This window comes from Tamandua tetradactyla, chromosome 7 (assembly GCF_023851605.1).
Source record: "Tamandua tetradactyla isolate mTamTet1 chromosome 7, mTamTet1.pri, whole genome shotgun sequence".
Lineage (NCBI taxonomy): Eukaryota > Metazoa > Chordata > Mammalia > Pilosa > Myrmecophagidae > Tamandua > Tamandua tetradactyla.
The window spans coordinates 150,526,730-150,550,897 of NC_135333.1; the positions used below are offsets into that span (position 1 = coordinate 150,526,730).

General features: G+C 32.8%; 1 protein-coding gene across 1 annotated transcript in view; it reads right to left on the minus strand.

Annotated features, from left to right (window-relative positions):
- The window catches only part of PPFIA2 (PPFI scaffold protein A2), a 497,371-nt gene that overhangs the window by 93,160 nt on the left and 380,043 nt on the right, over positions 1-24,168 (minus strand). Inside the window, 8 exon segments of the mRNA XM_077111527.1 lie at positions 3,306-3,526; positions 5,342-5,477; positions 10,214-10,305; positions 14,203-14,265; positions 15,793-15,924; positions 16,201-16,284; positions 21,555-21,689; positions 22,684-22,830. Of these exon segments, the coding sequence (XP_076967642.1) occupies positions 3,306-3,526; positions 5,342-5,477; positions 10,214-10,305; positions 14,203-14,265; positions 15,793-15,924; positions 16,201-16,284; positions 21,555-21,689; positions 22,684-22,830 (1,010 nt within the window).

Genomic DNA, 24,168 nt, shown 5'->3' on the forward strand with positions numbered 1-24,168 from the left:
CTCCTCACCTAAGGTATTCACGGTATAAGAACATGAATTTTGGGCGGTGCGATGGTGGCTCAGCAGGCAGAATTCTCACCTGCCATGCTGGAGACCCAGGTTCGATTCCCGCTGCCTGCCCATGAGAAAAAAAATTAAAAAGAACATAAATTTCCTTACTTCTTGAAGGGGCTGTGGGGGAAGTGATGATTTCAGAAAATAACTAGGTGCTGGTTAGTGCAAGGCAATGACTGAAATACTCAAAGAAAAGACTGAGGAAAACAAAAGAGTTTGCCGACGGAAGTGACACTTCCAGAGGGCTCAGTCAAAGACTATGGAGGTGTTGGAAGAGTGATGGGATGAGAGCCATGGAGAATTCTGCCTCAAGATCATTGATAAGTGTGGGCCTACTTTATGTCTATATTTTCCGGAAGAGATATTTGTTGTTGTTAGCAAGGAACCAAAAAATTTAACTTTTTGAGTGATATGCAGTGGGATAATTTTTAAAAACATGTTCTTAGCTAAGGCAGGAAGAAAAAATATTGAATATAGTGGGGCGTCTATCAAAGAGTACAACAAATCTTTGGTTGGTCGAGAAACTGAAGAGATATATAACTGTAGATGTTGTTGGGTCCTAGGGTAGGGAGGCCTGTCTCCTGTCTCCTGGGCAGCACTCTCAGAAGACTGCAAGGAGGAAGGGTTTCAGAGAAGACAGAGCTTTATACAGCCTTGCAGAAAAAGCTGTGCCTTAGAATGTATCAAAATCTGCAAAAGTAAAAGGAAAGAAGATGGGACTCTGAATAAATTAATTTCTCTTTCTTTGACCGAATAGGCATATAAAATAGAAACTGGGTTATCACACTTGATGTTTGGACTGAAATTCAGTATACAAAATAAAAGGCACCCAAATTTTTCATTAAGTGCGTCTTGCAGATATGTAAATTACATAAGCAGAGTAATATAACTAAAAGTGAATCATTCGAAAGACCATAAGGAACACAGGATGGCTCTTTTATGTTCTCATCATTAGTGTTGCCATAACAAGAAGACAGAAAGAAGCCACAAATAAAGGATGACTTAATTAGAAACATTGGCCATAGGTTGGGTCCGTTCAATTAATGCAGCTTCCAGTAGCCTTCTCTGAGAAGAGGAAGAGGGTATAAAATGGAGCTAGGAAACCCAGCTAACCAGTCAGTGTGCTTTTCAGCTGAGTGAGGAAATGCCTTCAGAATCCTTTGAAATGCTGTGCTTCAGTGTCTGATAATTGATTGGAATTGGTATAAATATTACAATCTACTTTGTCATTCATGCTTTAGAGTTTTAATATGTACCTCTTTCATTTCTCTAAGGAAGAAGTCAATTTTTATGACTGTTTCTTATTTGAAGTATTGGGGAATTTTTAAAAATTCTTGAAATGAAGAAACTAAAGATTAGCAAAGATAAACTGTATAAATGCTAACATTTAAATACCAGGTTTCTTTTTCTTTTCTCCTATAAGGCAAAAACAATTTTTTTTTTTTCAGAAGGACTCATACTATTATTTAATGACATCTTAGAGTGTGCTAATTGTGTTTTTTGGGGGGGAAATAGTTTACACCATGGCAGAGTCACCTCTTCTCTGTAACCATAGATGCCACATTTTGGGCTACTTGGATAGTTCTTAGTTCTCTTCTAAAGATAATATTATATAATTATTCAATGGGAGTAGGAAAAAAAGTAAAATTTATAGTTTCACTGGTTTTATTGAAATGGAATGAGGACCTCAGTTTATAAATGGTTTTCAATAAAGTGTTAAACAAGAGATAACCTTAAATCATGTGCCATTTTATTCCTGCTTTGTTCTAACATTTAAAAAGATACATAGTTTTAGAAGATCAACAGATAAGAAAGAACAAATGAAGGTATTGTTCAAATGACAAAAAATACTTATCTGTTTAAAAATAATGTTAACAGTTTCCTGATGTTCAAAAGGAAACAAATTCTTCTGATATAGTTGGGATCTCCATGGGTTACTTGAATTATTGGTAAAAAAAAGACTATGGTTGTTATTGTGATTCAAGAAAATATATGTTAGATTTAAAATAATCACATTGACAGCATTTTTCAATATTTGTGATAACTGGTACGATTTCAATTCTAAAACATCATTTACTCTTTTAGAAATAACTTATTATAAGGATGCTGTCCAGTGATGACAGTAGATATTTTTCATTATCTGTTCTGAAATAATCCGGTAATAGTTACATCACCAACATATTGTATTCCTTCTGGAATGATATTATAATAAAAACGTGTGTTAGGTTCTAATATTAAAATATGCCTGGGATAAATATCCAGCCTTGTATATTTAAAGAATGCAAATACACTTTGGTTCTCCTTTGGTTACTTAGAAAATTTGCACACTTACTTCCTAAAAATGGCAAGGGGTATTTATTGATATATCTGAATTGCCAAGAACTTGAATACTAATGTGTAAAACTTTTATCTTGCTTGGCATAATGAATGTTAGTTAATCAACAGAAGAAATCTAGATTAGAATTAGATTTTAGTACGAAGCATGGAAGCAAGCAGACTCAAAAAGAAAGTTTTAGGTGAATACAATTAACCAATTGGAAATATTGTAATTGAACATCATGATTTTCCATGCAATATATTCCTATGGAAATGTAATTTTTGTTATTAAGAAGAGTGGTAGCAGTATATATGGCATTATTTAAAAGTACTGACTCTTTTTTCTCATCTTAGTGTTCCTGGCAGAGAGCATAGCACCCTATCCTAATTTTGGTATATGCTCCATAGGCGTTGAACGAAAAAATTCTGACATGTTTTTCAAAGGCACTTAGTATGAACAAAATGGCTGAAATTTGATAAAAGATTCACTCTAATATTGAAATACTTGAATATATTGACTTGAATTCTGTTTAGTACCTATATGGCAGTGTTAAACGTACCTTGCAGATATACCTTCTTATCACAAATATTTTTTATTTAAATAGGAAATTATAATCGAAAAAGTCTTTTAAAATTAATTGGAGAAGAATTATCACTTTACCACAATTTTTATATTGTCCCTAATGTCATTACTTGGTATATGTTCCATATATGCTCCTAACAAAGGCCATCCTAATTCTCACATTTTATGGAGATTTACAGGTCTGCTGGATATCTTGTGAAATGCATATTCTGATTCAGTGTGTGTGGGGTGAGGGTCAAGAGTCTTCATTTTTAACAAGCTCCTCAGGATGTGAATGCTGCTAACATGAGGACCACATTTCGAGTATCTCGGTTTTTTTATTCCTGGAACAATCAGTGCTAATTGAACTCACCTGATCTCTTTGTTGATTGCATCCAATTGTTCCTGAAGCATCATGGCTAGAGTCTGGGCATCAGAATGACCACTTGGAGAGAGAAGATCCATTGAGCTAAAAATTGTTTCTCTGTCATCATCATCAATATCAGACATTTCAGTGTCACTTTCAAAAGGGTGGCTGCTTAGCACTCCGATTTGTTGGGTTCTGTTCCACTCATGATCCCCAAGAGATTTCACCTGAAGGGTAAATGAACAATGTCAGTGTTTATCATATTGCTCACTTTCAAAGCACTGTTCTGAAAAACAACAAAAACTACACATGCTTTTATGACTGACCTCGCAAAAACAGAACCAAATATTACCACTTTAATTTATTCGTTCAATAAATAGTTCCTTGATATCTTAAATAATGGTAAGTATTAATTGTCAGTATAAATATCAAAATTTTAATGGAAATAAGCACGATAAACTTCCAATTTCCAGTTGCAACCTCAATTCAAGACAACAATTACTCGAAGGCATCTACATTTCTAACACTTTTCTTCATTTTCAAATATAATGATCTCTCTTCACTTGCATTCAAGAATTCTCCTTTGTTATACTAATTAGTCTTACCTACAGCTCCCTTATTATAGACTGAAACCACAAATATGATCATTTGACAAATTACACATGAATTCTGTTCCCAACTTTTATTTCCATAGATTCTAACAAAATATTATTAAAAATATTGTAAAGTTGTTCTTGTCACTTGAAAGATTCAACATATTTTTTAAGCCCAAAGCATACTAATTTACATGGCAGTGCTGTTATTATTGAAATAGTAAATCCTCTATGTGAATGAGTCTTGAGGGTCAGTGTTTTTTCATTGTCACCTGAAGGTATGAGGGAGTCAACAACAAGGGAAGTTCCTAGAGTTTTCTCTAGGAAAATTGGTTTAATTTTTATGATCAAGCAGAGTGACTTATTTGGAGGAGCTCATGATATTGCCATTTATAATAATTTAAGATTTAATGACAACCTAAATAGGCATTTGTATTATTATTATTTTCTTTTGGTATTGAAGTACACTAATTCATTTAATGTAAAATAATGAGAAAGAACTGAGATGGACTTCATTTCTTTTTCATTTGTTCATTTATTTATTCATCCATTCAACAGATATTGAATGCCCACTCAAGGGATTAATTTACAGATGACATATTGGTACCAATTAAAAGACAGAGGGTATCAAACCTGTGTACAAATAAGGATGAGTAAATAAAGTGTTATTTTGGACACATAAATGTGGTTGGGTAGCACACAATATATTTAGGGCACAAAGGCACACAATACTATTTTTCTATACAATGTAACTACATATCCACTCAATATGCACAGCTTGCAAATTTTGAGCAACTGGATTAAAGGTTGATACTGCAGTTCATCTACAGAGTTCTCTATAAACACCTTCAATAATTTATGTTCATATTCCCCAAATTGTCTTTAAAATACTAATTGTGATTAAAATATCTAACTGCTCTTTTTTAACAGTATAAAGGTCATTGCTTAAGTTGCCCAAGAAGTCAAAAGTCATTTGTTTGGTTATAGAGTATAATAGTGAAAAGAATGGAATTTAGAACCATATAAATACAGGCGCAGTTTCTGACTCCATAACTTGCTAGCTATGTAATATTGACCACTTAATCTTTTTAAGCATCAATATTTTTACATCTAAAACTAATATTGAAATACAAACTACTTCACGTGATAAGTGGAAAACTGCATGGGAAATGCTTAATTCAATTTCTGGCACATTGCAGGTGCTTTATGTTAAGTATAGCTTTAAAAATTTATCATATGCCATGCTTGAAACTCATGAACATACCAGCACTTTGAATTTTCTTATTGTTGTAGAAGAATAGTGTATTTATTAAAATTATCAAAGAGGGGCAGTGCAATGGTGGCTCAGTGCAGAGTTCTCACCTGCCATGCTGGAGACCCAGGTTCGATCCCTGGTGCCTACCATGTTAAAAAAAAAACTATCAAAGGGTTGAAATAAAAAAGGTTAACCTTTGGCTCATCTCGTCGCACACCCATGCGGCCTCTCCTTGGTCTTCTTACTACTTTGGTTGTTCTGTAGTCAGACTGGCTGTCCACTAGTGAGCCCACTGAATACCGCAACTCAGCTGAGGTGTCAAGATGAGTTCTGGAAAATAGAAAAAAATATATGAAATATAGCCAATCTAAGAAATTATATTTACCAGTGAATCACTGTTCAATGCTTAATTAGGCAATAAAGCATAAACCCTAAGGAGCTAAATTTCAAGAAAGAAAATTAATAAATTGCCATGAACTCTTTGATGCCTCTCCAGATGCTTAAGTCATCTCAGATTCATCGCCTAATATCAGGCACAATTTCTCCTTTTAGAATACACTTAAAACTTTATTAAATTACCATTTTCAAATGTGGCAGCACAATGAAACATGTTAAGATTGATAACCGTGAACGATTGGCTTAAATTCTGGCAATTTTATTTATAATAGTTTGAGCTATTTAGTGGATATCTCAATATTTGCTGTTTACTATTGTATTAGGCATAGGTATTTCTCACTTATGTCACTGAAACATGCATAAACATTTGGGTTCAAGATGTTTTCAAAATTTTAATATTTTTGAACAAATAAATTTGTACCTATTCTCTATTTTTCAATGTCTTTTTAGGGAACCAGCTAAAAGCTTATAATCAGAAAGACCAAGGTTAATAATCTTACTTTTTTAATAAAATAGGATAAACCACCAGAACAAATTTTTAACTTTTGATAAGACTGTATTCCAAAAAGATGAATAAAAATCTTTTGATAGTCACATTTGATTCTGAAATCTGCTTGGAGGTGAAATGGTTGAAAAAATCCAGTTGAAAAATATCATAACCCTGGCTTTCAACAAAAATGGTAATAAAGTATTCTGCAATCTAAGTGCAGAAGGGTTTCCCCAGGCACATTACTTACACATATGGATTTACAGCAAATTCAATTTATTGCTATATTAATGATGATGATAATAACAGCGACAACATTATGTCCTATAAAATGCAATAAAAGATCTGCTATTAGCAGGAAATATGCTTAAAGTTGTGTTTTCTGATGAACTTGGAGGGCTCCTATTCATCCACTAGACTCTCTCTCTTAGTTCTGTTTGTGAACAAAGACAAGGTTTCCAAATCTCTGACACGATTAGAAAAGGTTAGATGAGGTCGGGTTTGCAGCCGTTGAAAGACACTGATTTTGCTTTTGCCAAATGGGATATTAGAGCAAGGAATCATGCCCCAAATAGATTACCTTTATTGCTCTTTTAGTAAGTAATTTGAGGCTTAATCAAGTAAAGTGATTTGTTTTGGAAAAGTCATACATAAAAACTAACCAACCAGGGGGTGCAAGGGTAGTTCAGTGGTAGAATTCTTGCCTGCCATGCAGGAGACCTGGTTTTGATTCCCGGCCCCATGCACTTCCCAAAAAACAAGCAAACAAAAAATTTCAACAAATGGTGCTGCAATAACAGGATATTCACATGGAAAAAGAATGAAATGTGACCCCCCACAAACAAGCAAAACAACCTAACCAACCAGGTCAAATTCACAAAAGGCTCTAAGCTTCATGAAGACAAAGACCAGGTTTCATTCACCATTGCATCCCCAGGGAGGTGTGTGTGGCACATGGAAGTACTTGATAAACATCTGGTAAATTAATGAATGAACAAAATAGACTGTAATGCAGTACTAAACTATCTCAGGATTTTCTGGGTGCTTGTTGCTCCATGGCTGCCTAGGTTAATGTCTCTCTGGGAATTAGATTAACTTTCAACATCATAACTCAGCATCCTGGAAGGGATACCTTGTAGATTTATCCTCTAACTCCAGATCACTTATAAAAAAGTGAAATAAAGTACAGATATGGTCACATTAACCACCTGCATAAAATTTTTCAATGTGTAACTAGTCACTTAGTCTAAAGACCAAATGATTTAACTTGCTTTACAAGGCCTTCTACAATCTGGGTCCTTTTTACTTTCCAACTTTACTTCTAGGCATGCCTCTGCCTTACTCTCTCGCCTCCAACTATCCAGACTTTCTTTCAGTTCATTCAATAACTCACATTTTCTTTCACTTCTGAGGGTTTGAGTGCGATGTTCTTTGGGCATGCAATAGTCTTTCCACACCTTTATATGCTTCAGACTGTTGTCTGAAGGTCTAGGCTAAAATCCCCATTGCTATACACATCTCTGGCTTCTGGAAGTACCATATTGCAACACTCCTCAAACTAGCATTCCTGTATCTTCCATTAGGGAACATGTATTTTTCATCACCACTACACTCCCAATGCAACACTCTTTGGCAGATAGAAGGTGCCTAGTATATTTTGAAAGAAAAAAGCTGTGAACACCAATTCTAGAAAAACAAAACATTGCTTATACTCCATCCAAAGAAGTTACTGCTCACCTCTCTCCTTTCATTCAGCTCTCTGAGTTCCTAATAGGAGGAAATAGAAGCAATATTTCCATACTAATTCAGTTTTAAATATTTTTTAGTGTACACTATTTTAAGAAGGTTTTTAAAGATCTAAATAAGTTACAGAACAGTTATGGGTTCCTTTAGGTGGTGAACCATGTAACGTCACCTCCTGAAAGTCCTTTCACTCTCATATCATTAAAGCATTTCCATGGATAAATTAAGTATGACTTTTTTTTTAAAGTAAAACCCATTTTCTGTTCCTCTGCTTCTTGGAATGTTTTCCATTGTTTGTTCCATTTATTCAGATCCTACCCTTTTTTCAAAGTTGAGCCAAATCCAACCTTCTCCTGCTACTCTGGAACTCACTTTCTTTCTTCTCAGATGAGATGCTAGTAGAGAATATGAGTTACTGATATTTACTAACCTTGGCTCAGATCCTACCACCTCCCCACATGTTATATAATAAACAAGTCAATGGACCCGGACCCCCCCAAAAAAACCAATTTGTCAATGGAATCCTCATAAAACTTTTGTTTTCTTTATTGTTTCTTTTTAAATTATGTGAGCACAGAAGCATGGACATTCAATGGATTAATTATGGCTTAATAAATATTCAATTATTTGTCAACTTATAAATTTCACCATTTTGGGTACCTTAATAATTCCTATAATGTTTTATACTTGTAACATGATTTAATGTTTAAAAGCCTCTTTGCTTGCTAATCTCATTTGATCTTCAAAGCAAGCCTTTAAGATAGGCAGGATGAAAATACTATTTAAATATATTCATGTAAAAAATATATGAAAACTATAAAACTAGAATTTTCCCAAGAAAAAATGCGTTTTTCAAAAGCAAACGCTACACTGCCTGTCTGAGACCTAGGGATTCAGGCCTCTTACCCTTGGTGTAGTGCTCTCTCCACTAAAATATGCTGTATCAGGGAACAGCTGGTCTGCATGCAATTCCCAAGTTTCCTAATGACCCTTTATTGTAGGGAAACATTATTGGTTCGCCCATTACAGGTACAATAATGACTCATTGTTATAATAATGAACATGTCGACAACACTTCTACAAATCTGTATTGTTGCGATCTAATATCATAAATGCAAGGAAGTAGCCATTTGGCCATATTAGTGTATATATATATATATATTTTTTTTAATTTGATAATGCTTATCCTATTCCTTCCTTTAATATTTTATCTGCTCTTCTTCTCTTCCTTCTGTTCTTTCTTTATTACTATCATCATCATCATTATAATGAGAACATATCTCTAAATGAATAATTTCAGTTCAAGTTCATAAATTAAATTTAAGGAGTAAGAAAAATAAAAATAGTTTTCTAAAATAAATGTCTTACATATTTAAAAATTCTTTGGACATTTTTATGTCTGCAAAATTCTATTTCTTATACTAAGATAGAAATGCTCAAAATACTGAATATTACTTTTATTAATACTTATATTGAAAATAGTATAAGCTCTTTTAGGATTTTTTTAATTGCATATTTTACCTGAGCATCAGAAAAAGGTTTTACCAGGTATCCATTCATTCAACAAATATTTATTGAGAGCATACTATAAGAAGGCACCTTTTTTAGGTGTTGAGGTTACAGTATCATGAAAACATAGAAAAATCCCTGCCATTGTGGAGCTAACACTCTTAAGGCACAAGACTGAGAAAAATGGACTTGTAGAAGTCCACGGTGGTCAAAAGTTTCAAGCAGTTGATTTTATTCTGTGTTTAAAATAAATGATTAAATGAGTATATCTTTTTAGGATTCCTTATCAATTTTAAATAAAGGATCCTAGGCACAAAACAAATTATATGTGAATTACTAAGATTACTGTCTATATATATTACATATATAGACAGATATATATATATCATATGTACATGTATGTATAGTAATCAATCATCCCACTGTTTCTTTTAAGAGGAGGAATTAAATCAAAGTGGGTGAGAATGGCTAAATTTATTCCAGTGCTGTTAGTGTGATTTATTCTTCCTTTCTTAATTGTGACTATTTTAACAAACTAGGTACATGCTAAGAGAACATAATCAATGACATTCATCCAGCCATGTTAACAGCTGAACATAGTTCTGCATGTAAAGAAATGGTTGATACCTCTTCCTGGAAATACATATAGTTCATTTTTCTTTTTAAGTTTAAAGTTCTTTCTATATATACCTATATAATTAAATAAAGAAAAAGAAAGCAATAATTTAAATTTTATTACATATCTGCAGAAGGGACTTCTATATTAGATGATTATTTTGGAAAATAGAAGCTGTAAGCGTAAGTAATAAAATGGGGTAATGCCTATTGAATAATAGAAAATACTTGTTTTTTATTTGAGATGCTAAGAAACCTTAAGGAAATTTATACTGATCTGTAGTGAACCACAGAAAAGCTTTTAATTTAATGTTACCTTGATATTGTTGGTTCAATTAAAGCGCCAGTTCTCATTTTCAGTTGGTCAAGTTCAGATCTCAGCTTTTCAATTTCTTCTGCCAATCTTTCCTAAAAATGAAAGTGATACTCAGTTGATATGCATATGCCAATAATACCAGCACTCGATACCAAACCAAGCTTAATGACTTTGCAAAAAAGGGGAAAAGTAATAGATATATTTATTAAAGATTATTAGACATGACTGAAAATTATGCCTAAATTTTCCTCTTGAAATGAAAATGTGAACAGCAGAAATGAATTTAACAATTTATCTACAATCCCTGATATTATCTATTTATAAATCATTGTAAATTTGTGAGAATACTAAGTTCATGAACAGATTTGCATATATCACTTAAAAATGCAGAGTAGAAATCCTAGCCAGTTTCAAAAACAAAGAAAAATTCCTACTTATTTGGTAAATGAAAATTCCTATTATTTTATGATAGTTAAAGGACATCTGGGTGAAGAAGGAAGACTGGATTAAAAGAATCAAAAAAAATCATCACTTTTAAGAAGGAAGTTTAATAACCTAATATGAGTTAAAATGATTGGCTTGGTATTGGTACAACTATTTGCTCCTCTAATATTTTTCTTAAATTAACATTATCAATTTGGTCTGTAAATTTATGAGGAATAGCTTTGTCTTAAAATCCTTAATTATATGCTCATGTGAGCATTAAATTTTATTTCAATGATTATAACTTTTATAATATAAATGTCTAAATGTGTCCTTTTAAAGATTTACTATGGTTTTTTCCCTCCTCCCAGTGTCCAGTGCTTGAAATTTTACTAGACTCATACTTTTTATTCTCCACACACTTTCGTCAATGTGGTTGTTGCAATAATTTTCTTATCCGCCTTTTTTATTCTTAATAACACCATTTTGTCCTAAGCCCTTTTAATCTCTTTCCTAAATTACTTAATCAATTTTCAAAGAGGCATTACCATACTGTATTATCATTTTAAAACACCTGTGTGCTCAAATAAATCCTTTGTTTAAACAGATTCAATAATTTATTGCTGTACTCATTCACTTGTTTATCATTTCCATACATATGTATTGAGCACCTCTTGTGTAAAGGCATCTCAGATATAGTAGTGAAGTAACAAAATCTCTGCCCTTCTATTATTTACAATCTAATGGATAGGTCAAATAAACAAATAGGGAGAACAGTATATTGAGGGGAAGGAGCAAATAGTGGGGTCTTGGAATAGCCCTTTATAAAGTCATGTTTTGAACAAGGACCTAAATAAAAGGGAGATATGAGAAATAGTCATATCTTGGGGAATGTTATGGCACATAGAAGGAACAGCAAGTGCAAATACCCCTTAGTGTTAAGGGAAATACTTGGTGAGGCAGTGGGTAAAGGAGGCCAGTATGGCTGGATTGGAAATGTATAGAGAAAGGTAGAGGTAGGTTTAAAAACAGTGTAGAGGTAAGGGGAGGAATAGTCCTGAAAGTTCTTGTGAACCATTTTAAAGACTTTGACTTTTACTGTGAGCAACAAAGCAAACGATGCGAAGGTTTTAAGCAGAGTAGTGACAAGTCATTCTGAATGTTGGAGAGCAGATAATTAAATGGGACTGGGAGGAAGGAAAGAAAGAAAAATCACTAGAGAGTCTTCCAAAAGTACAGGCAAGAGAATGATGGCTTAAGAACGAGGCTGACATCAGGGAGAGAAGGGCTAGATTTTGGCTATATTTTGAAGATAGAACTAATAGTATTTACTATTATAATGAATGTGGGGTTTGCGATAAAGAGAAGAATCCAGAATAATGCCAAGGTTTTTAACCTGAGTAACTGGAAGGAAGAATTTGTGATTTACTGAGAAGACTGCTGAAAAAAAGAGCTTAGGTGGTGATGGTGGCCTGTGTGGATGTGATGTGTGGTTAGTTTTGAGAGGCCTAGATGTTCAAGTAGAGATACTGAGTTGGCACTTGAACATATGAATATCCTTCAGGTGAGAAGGCCCGATAGGTGACCTAATTCGACAGTGCTCAATTTATAAATGGTATTAAAATCCATGATATGGGATTACACCATCAAGGAATGAACATGAATAGAGAAGAGATTAAAGGAAGAGCCCTAGGAACTTTCTGAGAATGGGATGCTGAGGAGAAACTCCAAAAGATATGGTTGAGCATACAAGGGAATTTACTCATGATGGATTACAAGTTAAATATGGTAGAGTGAAAATATGAAGAGTTACGGAGGGTTAGGTGATGTAGTCAAATTAGGGAATATGTTAAACTATATGGGATGAGAGTCCAGGAATGAGCTACGGCTGGGATTTGTTTTTCCAGCTATTGACAGAAGTGAGGAGGCAAAGCATGGAGTGATTAGTACTGTTGGTTGCTTAGGCAAACTGTTGAAGCTGCAAGGTTTGGTAGGTGGTGTGAAGAAGGTTCTGGGCATCTTGCCAGGAGCACACAGAGCTTTGAATAACATGATATTGCATAACAAGATCAAGCCCAAACTTCACAATCTGGTCACAACCTGGTTTTTAAACATACCACTTATAGCAAACTTCTGGTGATTCATCATACTAACTCCCTTTGTCTTCTCTATGCTATGGCATGAACTCTGTCCTGGGCATAGAATGACCTACCTTCTTCTCTATTAGAATCATACTTGTTCTTCAAGAGCCTGTTGAAAAGTCATCTTCTCTGTGTAACCTTTCTGAACTACCTCTGAAGAATATGCTTCTTATAGGTGCCATAATATATTATGATAGCAAATTTATCTATTAGGAGATTGTGGGCACCTTACTATAGGGACCAAATAGGTGTGATTTTTTTTAATTACCATCATTATTTGTAGAATTCAGTAGTTATATGAATAATTGTTCTCTCCTTTCCTTTCCTTTCAGTTCCCCCTTCCTTCTTTTCTTCCTTCCTTCATTATTTCCTTAGTTCTTTCCTTCCTTTATTCCCTCTCCCTTCTTCTTTCCCTCCTTCCCTTTCTCCATTCCTTCCTTCTTTTATTTAACAAAATAATATAGATTACCTTCAATAACTATTCATAGATTGCTTCTTAAGTTAGAAGATATTTTACATTATTAAGCTTTGTTTGTACTAGACAAAATGAAATAAGACAAAATTGTTAACTTGAAAATATTATAGGCTAACATCAGAGTTAAAAACATAGTAACGATTATAGTTTTTAAGATTTCACAATCTTGTCCTTATCTACCTCTTTTGCCACATATCCTACAACAGGAATAATTGATTTCTGCCAAATTGTTATACCTATTATTTAAAATACCACACTCACTACTCATTCCTTCCCTAGCCCCAGGAAGCACCTGGGGTCATGCCACATGTGCAATCTTTAAAAAGCTTGCAGCAGAGTTATATCTTAAAACTTCGGTCAAGTACCACCTCTCTCAAGTCTTCATAGCAGCAAGGATCTGAAGCTCTTACTGTCTACTTCTCTCATTTGACATTTCTCACCAGCTATATTGACAACTCATTCCTTTTTGTTAAGGGTGTGTTGTCTCTACTCATACTTTTCAGCCACATTGGAATTAGAATCATGTTTCAAATATGTAACTTACCATAATTTTTATATATAGTAAGCATTTAATACATTTCTGTTAAGATGATATCTCACACTAGACCCATGTGAGTACATAATTTTTACTCCATTTAGATAAAGTAAAGCACAAGGCAAAACCAACTCCTGTTAAAAGTCAAGTAGTGATTACCCTTGAGGGAATGGACAGTAATCGGAAACTGGCATGAGGTGGCTTTCTGAGTGCTAATTTTTAGTGTATTTAGTTTGTGAAAAATCATTGAGTTCTCCAGATATTGTGCACTTTTCTGTAAATATAATATAAAAGTTATAATTGTTTTAGAATGATAATATTTGATAATTATTTTTAATCAAATTTATTTTACAATAAAATATCCATCAGTGTTAAATAGAAAAATGGGCCCCAAAAATGTAACTTTCTGTAATACCTTATCATGTAAAGATTCTTCAAGATTCTTTCTGAAAGCTTCTGATTCTTGAATTAAAACATTCTATGGAAAAAAGCACAGAAAAATGATTCATAAATTAAACATAAAATAAATAAATACACTAATTAGTGTTCTAATTACTCAAGAATCTTCTTTGATTTCTCCTTTAATACATTCATTTTTTGTTTCCATGGAAACCAAGGTCCAATGGAATCTTTAAACATAGCACATCAACATTTTGAAAAATATATAATTTAAATGGAAAGTTAATTTTTGTAACACTTGAATGGACACATAAAATAAACAGTACCTTTCAAGTACTTCTGCTTGCCTTATTTCAAACTATTTTGCAAATTAGAAACAATTAGAACTCAAAAAAATTAGAGCTTAGATGAACTCATTTTTATAATCTAAAGAGAGAATAAATCAACTGATCAAAAAGAATCAATCAATTCTTTTCTTTCTTTTTTTTATAAGGAGAGAAAAAATTCTGGACATCCATTTCAAACATAAAATTAATTTATAATAGTTCAATTATTATAGAAGTTAAATAACATTCAGGCTATTTCAGAAACCAATGATACAATAGACATAAAGACATGGAAATAAGTTGTATCATTGTTAAAAGAATCCTTGCCACATAATTATTACCGTTGTTCAAAGCTTGTATTTTTCTTATACTATTACAAAGCATAATGCAAAATACTGCATTCTTTATAATTTACATAGGAATATTAAACTAAGAATATAATGATTGGCATAGTAGCTATTATTTGGAGTTGAATGTGGGAAAAAGGCATGACTTCTTAATGGGTAAGGAAATCAAACTAATTTCACATTTTACTGAAACATTTTGGTCTGCTAACTGTAGCAGGAGAAATTGCTCAGAATAGTGACTGGCATTCAATCTAAACTTTCAAAGTAATTTGTCCATCTACCTTTGTTTCTAGCCCCTCCCTTTCTTTAAACTCTTGAATTGGCAACCAGCTCACAACCAGCTGGTCTGGTAGCTGCCAATTATTAAGAGATATACATAATTGTGAATTAAATTGCAGTCTGTACAGTAGCAGTTTTGAATAATACAGGTGAAAATATCAAACTCCCTCTAGCAAAGATTGATAATCACTCACAGTTTGGATTTTAAACCAGCAGCTGATATAAGTCTCTTGAAACTACTGAACAGTTCAAGGCAAACCTCCACCTCACTCCAAAGTATTTATTTTTGTCTTACCACTCTTCCTTTTTTGCACCAAGTAAAGGATAAATGATATAATTTAACCACAGATGCACAGCACACTCTAATAAATTTGCCTTACGTGAGCATGCTAAAGTACAAGATTTGTATATCATTCAGTAATATTTATTGACTTAAAAAGTTGGTTCTCTTAAATTTTTTTACGGAAATGATTTACTCACTTCTAAGAATCCATAAGGCATTTTTTTTTTTTAATTAAGGAAATACCTTTAAAAAAAAAACTAAGAAATACCAATCACTGACCAATATAATGATTACACCAGTGTATGGAACAAACATTGATTCAAAGAACGTTGTTCACTGTTAAAGCTATCCTACTCTGCTGTCCACTTTACCTTCTCTTCTAGAGCTGCCATTCTTTCTTTTAAATGTAGCTGCAGGCGTTCATTGGATTCTGTCAGAAGTCTGTCCACAGTATCAGATAATCTTTTGTTGTGTTCCTCATTCATTTTCTCTCGTTGCCTAGCCTTATGTTCAAGAAAAAAGGAAAAACAGAAAGAAATTTGACATGAAAGTCATTTAAAATGCATTTGGGTTTGTCTTTGTATTTGTGCTAATCTTTAAATCGGATTCAATTTTACTTCAGTGTTGATCAAATTGGTAAAAACTTTTTTTTTAATTTGAAATGCATAGGGCCTACCACAAGATTTTATATACAACCCATAGTCAAAAAAGACATTCATTTCTTACACACAGAACATAAATCTATAACCTGGAGATGTGTGAGGTCTAAATATACATACTCTTTGAAGCTCTTGATTCTTTTCTTCAAGTTGACCTTCCAGATGTCGCATACGTTCTTCAATGTTTCCATGTCGCTCTTCAGCCTGTAAGAAATATGAAGAATGCACCTGAAATGTAAGATGTGGCTAACTCTTTTCCTCTAAAGAAATTTAAATAAAATGTAAAGCAAGCTACTACCAACTGCAGACATAGTTGTCAAAAAAGAAACTTTGTTTAAACAGGCAGCTGAACAGCATTGCTTGAAATGTGTCAGCTACAAAGGCCTGTTACATCCAAGCATCAGCAAAACATTGGAGTTATTTATGAGCAATGAAATCAGCCAAATGTAACATGCAGACTGTGCATGGTTTGAACACAAACCTGCCATTGTCCAATCTTAAGCTCCTGAAGCACTGAACTGCACAGATGGTCGATTATCAATAAATAAAAGTAACATAATTCTCATAAATGAAAAGAAAAACTTAGATGGATTCTATTTAGCAATAGAAAGTAAAGTCCAGTAGGACTACCTTCCTACGTATGGAGATCATTTCTTGTAGTTTAGCTTCCATAACATATTGATAATCATCAGATGAGGTAGAAGAGGTTGGATCAGACTAACAAGTCAAGGAAAAGGAGAGGGACAAAATTGAAAAATCAGAACGAAAGACACTGACACTGAACAGAACATAGCACAGAATGCTTAAAAGAAAAGTTGTGACAGCAAATTTAATACTTTAATCGACAGGATTTTATGTGGAAAGAACTACACCGATATCTGGTGGAACATGACGCAGTTGATGGTTATAAATGAAAAACAATGATATGCTGAAATAAAAAGCTATCAACCTAAGGTATGAAGGTTAGTGATGAGTGGCTGAAGAAAGGCTACTACAGAATGAATTAAAGCAACTCTGAAAGAGTAATGTAATAATTGGAATTATGGGAAACCAAACACTAGAATATGTCTCTGATAGATTATTAGAAATTTTATTTTTGTTTGCTTTTTTTATCATATTACTTAAAAAATAATGGAAACAATGTGTTTCAATGTTGGGTAGTATGCAGCATACTAAGGCAATGACTCAGGTGTAATAAATTTGGAACAAAATTTAGCATAAACCCTACTCTGCAGATATAAGCGATAAAGCTAAGTCCTGGAGTTAATTATTAAGGGTATTCTCAAATGCAAGCAGGATTGAATTTCCTCAGCAATAGTGGCAAACTTATGAAATGACTTCTGGTCTCTGAATATACATTATGACCATCAGTGTAGAATCTAACAGCTTATTCTCAGACATAGGTTTAATTTGAAATTTTAAATGAAAATAATTCAAATTCCTAAAATTATCAAGTTGACAGCAATGCTTTGAGGATGAGGACATTTATTTGTGATCTCTCCAAAATTACCCTATGGACCACTCCAAAACTGCTTCAACTTTGATTTGTTGCTATGGAAACAAAATAGTGCCCTAAAGTGAACAGGACACATAGTGCCTCTGCAAGCTGTTTGCTCATTGACATGTCTTGGATTTGACTGTCAGGTTACCACAGTGTAAAGTATTTAACACACGTGACATTGCTGATAGCTGAATTATAATCATATGTTATATACAGATTACAACTAAAGTTATATCAATATTTTAATCATTATTGCAAATTAAGTAATTATAACAGCATTAAAAGAACTCCATGCCATGACTATACATTTTAATTGCAGAGCATTTTCTATCACATTTTATAAAGTCATCCTAAGTAAACTCTATGCAAATATAAGCCTAAATATAAATATGCCATGCAGTATGTGAGAAAAAATGGTAACCTATTTATATATTGGTTCATCTGCACTATTTTAGGCAACAAATTCCAATTTAATCTATGATAAACACATTTAAAATTTCAAATCTGCTTGTTTATACAAAATTATAACTCAGCATTTGCATTTCATAAGACTTTCTTCCTGATTTACTTATTTCATAAATGAGGAAAAATAATGAAGGAGTAACAAAGAGCCCCTTTCTCTCCTTACTTCCTCCCCAAGTTTCTAAGTAGTAGCAACACAGTGAGCTATCATAGTTCTTAAATGAGATAAAATGGTTCTTAATACCATTTAAAACTTAGATTTTAAGTAAAAATATAGTAAACGGATCAAAATGCTATTGAAATTATAGTATCTAAATTCATAAAAGCATCTGTAACCCTCAAAATTTCATTTTAACAGCCAATTAGTGGTATTAAGTTAATTGGGTAACTGAGTAAAGGTAGGCAAGTTACAAAAGTTTACAAGTCTGTCTCTTCAAAAATTGTTTGCAAATGTCTTTCTATTATCCATCTGTTCCCGTCTTAACTACTGAAAACTCGCTAACTATTTCAAACATTCACTTCAGGCACTGAAAACGAATTGTCATGTTAAAATTACTGTGTTACTGCTTATCGTTTTTATTGGTCCTAAAAAAGTATGAGATGCATTTCTTATAAAAACAAAGGCAGAATGATATCTTCAAATAGTATAAAAATATTACAAGCAGAAGGAATGAGTTCAGAAAAAAAAATCTCAGCATCTATGAGCTTCCATAATGAATTAAGTATGATGATAAGAAACTAAAAATTGTATATCTGAAATAATGCTGCTAAATTATAGCCAGTCACAAGCAAAGGCACTCAAAAGAAGAAAGAAATGGGGTGAAAATGTTTTAAGAAGGATTAAATTCTACTGAAAAGTGAGGGAACCAAAGCGGTTTAGAGGAAGAAGAATTTTGACAATGTATTAGGTAAAGGCAAAATGAGGAAATTATTTTGGCTGCCTAAGTAAATATAATGTGTAAAAATAAGAGCCCAAGAAAATTAAAAAAAAAATAAGTTGGATAAAAAAGAAGAGACTCCTATTTCTAGTTATTTTTTTGATATTTTAAATTAAGATACTTTTATAGGTATATTTAAAGTCCCATATATTAAATATTGTATTTTAAAGAATATTTACTTGTTATCCATTATAAGTTAATTTGGGGTAAGTATTTGATGGGCTTTAAATTGTGTTTCTTTGGTAAAAGTCCAGACTTCCTGGTGTTTTTTAAAGGATAATATTGGTGATTCTTATATTTTGCTAAAATGTTTATAAAAGTTACATTCGTTGTTTAGCCACTCATCTAACTCCCCCAAATTAGTGCAAATTTAAAAGATAATTTTGTATATTCCCTGTGTTCCTTAGATGAAAAATATAATTTATCCTTATTATACTAATTTAAAAGAAGTGTTTACAGAAAGAAAAATAAAGATTACTGAGATATTTACATATTTCATGTAATTTAAGGAGTATTTTTAAATTAAATGATAAATTTTTCATCACCTTAGAAATAAATCACTTCTAAAATTACCAGAGAGGTTTATGGGTAGAGCCTGTGGCTATGGAAGAGTATGAATTACAATCTTACTATGCTCAGACTCATGCTTTATTCAACTAAGCACTCCAATACTCTGTAGATAACCTACTACACCAGTACTTTGCAATACTACCCATTAATAAAATGAGCTGAAGAATTGGAAAAATTGTAGGATCATCTATCTCAATACAATTGATTGACCACAAAGCTTGTTTGTGGGGACAAAGTATTGAAGATAAGCAGATAGAAAAAAAAAAAAGAAACTACGTTAGGTAGCTTAGTCTGTGTCTATAAATCATTTCAACATATTCATTGAATCAAGCCAGTGAAATAAACCAGGCAGAACAATGAGTTATGACCATGGAAATAAAACAACAATTCAACTGCCTCAACATGTCACCTTTCTAGTGGTTGCCACACAATGTAAAATAGATTAGGAATCACAAATAAAATATTTTAAAATCATTAATATGGTTAACATTTACTCTTCAAAGCAGCCATAAACATGGGATTAATACATAATTTTCAAGATTCACCAATGATCTTTAATTGACCTGTAGGGACCTTCAAATGAGAATGAATGAAAATAAATACAAAACGAAAGGAAACTATGATATGAAATAAAACACTTCTATCATTAATGTCTTTAGGATAAATTAATTAAAATATTGCCACCTTTAATATATCAAGATCATGCTACTAAAGTACTATTAAGCACTTTGAAACCTTCCATATCAATGATGATGGATTGACTCTGAATCATACACATGCCCTCTGATATCTGGTGGACTAGTCTCAAACATTTCTGCAATTGTCAAGAGTCTCGTCTATGTCTAGGAAAGGATTCATATTATAAGCTTGCCCTCATCAGACACATATTTTATTCAATTAGCTGCTCCAACATTCTTTAGGCAACCAACTATTCAAATACTTCCTAATGTTGTTCTACTTTGTCAAATGTTTGCTTTTATTATACCACCTAATTAACTACCCCCTTCAAACAACAGACAAATTATTCTACTGTTTCTCTTTAATTATTTTAGGAAAGCATGTGGGTGGCACCTACTTTTCCTTTGCTGATTCATTACTTTGGTTTATCTTTGATACCCAAATTTAAACTTCAGGTTCACATACCTTTATTACATATTTAGTGTAGTGCTCTGGAAAATTTAGCCAATAGTAATGATTGTGTAAACTTCAAAAGTGTGTACATTTTAAATTGATGTTAAAAATCAGATATGATGTTAAAAGTCAAATATGCTTTTAGTGACAATATCTAGACTTGTGCTCTGGAGACACGCATATAATTTGAAGCAATGCCATTTCCATTTGACTGCAAAAATAAGGTAAAAATGTTCTTTTTAACATTACAATGTGAAATTCTAAAAAAAATGATTTAATGTTGAGAAGCTAGTGGTCATGATATGGTATATAATTTTGAACATTCTTCAGAGTACTATTGATTTTAATTGGTTCAGAAGAAATTGCTCCTCTTCAGTCTAAAGGCTTTAAATTTTAAACTGCTACAAGTCTGACTTTAACTTCTAACAACTTTTATCATACTATAGGCAGAAAGGAATCAACTGTTTATAATATTACCTATATTTCTAATAACAGACTATTTATATTAAGCCTATTAAAGTATTATGTCTCATGTACATACATATAAAAATCATCATTGCGTGTTTACCCTTTGTGATTATTCTTAACATGTGCAAATATTACTGTGGAAAGAAAACCATGACAACTACATGAAATATTGCTAGTTTTGTTAATGTTCAAATAGACAAGGGGACCATCACATTTTTATGCCAATTATTCATGACAGCATAAATGAGGTATGTGTTTTAGAAAAGTTCATTTAAATAGCAGATAAGTGCAATAAAGATAAACTAAATTTTCATAGTGCTTAATGAACATCTTCATGATTTCACTTTGATTATCAGTCATTTCTACAAGTGTATCTAGGCTAACCATTTGTTTTATTTCAGTACCTTTGTCAGGGCTGCAATTCTTTGAGCCAATTCAGCCTCTACTTCAGGTAAGGTCTCAGCCTTTCGCATAGTCTGCTGCAACTTTTGCTCAGCCAACTCAAGACGTTCTTGCAATTGTCTATTTTTTTCTTCCATCTGAAACAAAAAGGGTAATAGAGGCAATTAATAGGTCAGAGCTGAATAGGAGCAATAGGAGCTTTGGGGTTCAGACATTGATTTAAGACCAGCAACTACCATACCTAAATGTGCAAAGTAATGATTGTCCTCAGGTTTTCACGTATTATTTATCCATATTACTTACTAAAATTGAGAACACTAAAAAAGAAAGAAAAGCCTAAATCTAGTCATCTCTAGAGTAGGAAGTGGCAAACTATGACTTATGGATCAAATCCGATTGGCTGTCTGTTTCTGTAAATAAAGTTTTATTGGAACACAGTCACACACATGCACTACTATGATTACTTTCACATAATAGCAGAGCTGAGTACTTGAATCAGATATCATATGACATATACAAAACTTAAAATATTTACTATGCAGCCCTTCACAGGAAAGTTTGCCAACCCTGTCTGGAGTTCTTGAACCGCAGACCATTATGGTTCATCTACTCTCCCAGCCTGGGCTAATAATATTTTTCCAAATTTTACTATCATGGTACACCCGAAGTCGTTTAGTACTGAGATTATTCCATTTGTTCAAGTTCATGCACATTACTAATTTATTTTCTATTTCTGCCACTAGTAAGAGTTTTGCTTTTTTTTTTTAATGTTCTCAATTACCATCTGTGTGACCTTGGGGAACAGTCAATGTCTCAGTGTATTAACTGTGCCTACGTCATATAGTGTTTACAATTAATGAGGTAACATACATAAAACACTTAATACAATTCCTGGTAAGTATCTAAAACCAAATGAAATAAACTATTATTAAGAAAAATAGTTTCTTCTTTATTTTCCTGGAAAATAAATAGCCTATTGAAAATCACATCTATTTAGTGTGCTCCATTCTAAAGTAATTGACATAGTTACACTTCAGCCCTTTAAAAAACAAATACTTTTTATTTACTCAGTGTTTTGTGAGAATGATGGGAACACACATATGGAACAGATCAAAGACAGAGATACAGAACCTGCCGTAGGATGGCCTCTTTATTTGCCAGTTCATTTTCTAGTTTATCGTTCATGTCATGTATGGAGGTAGATTCCCTCTGGGCACTGAGGTAACGCTTCTCTAGGGTGGTGATTCGTTCTTCCATATCTTCCTTCTGTGCCATGGCCTAAAATTAAAAGGACAACAGCAAAAAAATTTAACTCAATTTCTCATATAGTTTAATCTAAAGTCTAGGTAGTTAAATAAAATTGTAAGATATGAAGGTTAATGCTTTCTTGAAGTAAAAATCTGTTCCTGTCTTTTTATGTAATGAATGCAAAATTTTGTATGAGATTTGCCACATTATCTGTCAGAATTCTTTTGATATCTTGGGTAAACCAAAAGTTTCCTGCCCTTTGAGAATGTAGTGGAGTACTTTTTGATACTTCCTAATGCAGTATTGGCAGTGTAAGAAAAGATGTGGCAGACAAATTAGCACATGATGCAGTAGAGATAAGTGCAATTATGGGTACAGTTGCAAATCACTAGCTTTGCTAAATGGTTGCTGTAACTCTGAATTGCAAAGGAATCATCTTTTAAGAGATAACAAATGCCATCAATATTCTCATTCTCACATATATGGAAGATCAATCAATGACAACTAGAAAAAACAAAAAATAGTAAATTTGATTCTTATTCACAAATGGATTGACCAATAGATTTAGGAATTTAAACATTTCTCTGGTTATACATATTCCTAATATATATCAAAAAAGAAAAATAAACTGTGCAAATGGAGTAAAATCGCTAATAATGTAAAGACGATTTTACCTTCCTAACAGTTTCAAGAGAACTTATTGGGGGGAAGATAACTACTTTATTGAGAAAATGTTTGGATAAATCCACAGCAAAGTGAACCCCAGGAGCTCTGTATGGTTTCTGAGAATGTGGGAAATTTCTTTGCTTAAGGAGCCTGGAATTGAGGGGGTGCTGATGATTTTCATACAGATTCCTCTGAATATTCTACTTGTTTACTATTCTCTTACAGGTGCTTTAATCCTGCCATATACAGAGAACAGATAACATTTTTTCCAGTTTTCCAGGAAAAAAAAAAAACAGATGCCCTTACGTTGGCAGTACTTTGACTTCCTGACCTTCCCTCACAACTACCTAGAAAACTACTCACATGTATAACAATCCTTCACTTCTAGCTTTCAGTTTAGAGCAAGTTCTCTGCTGTCTCAAAGATTAATCATGATTTGTGCTCTGGGTCATGTGGTCTCTTCTTCTTTAGGAAACTTGATCACTCTTATCTCCACTATTTTCATTAGGACGGAGGGTGACAACAGTGTAAACAGTGAAATAGAGTTACAGAAAGATCCATATAGGTTGGAGGAGAAAGACAGGGGAAAGAAGGATAATTCAAAGGAAATAAAAATAAAATTATAAATAATCTTTCAGCCACTGAACATTGAATTGAAAAGGATTTTCCCAAATTGTTGGAGTGTGTGGGAAGATTTACTAT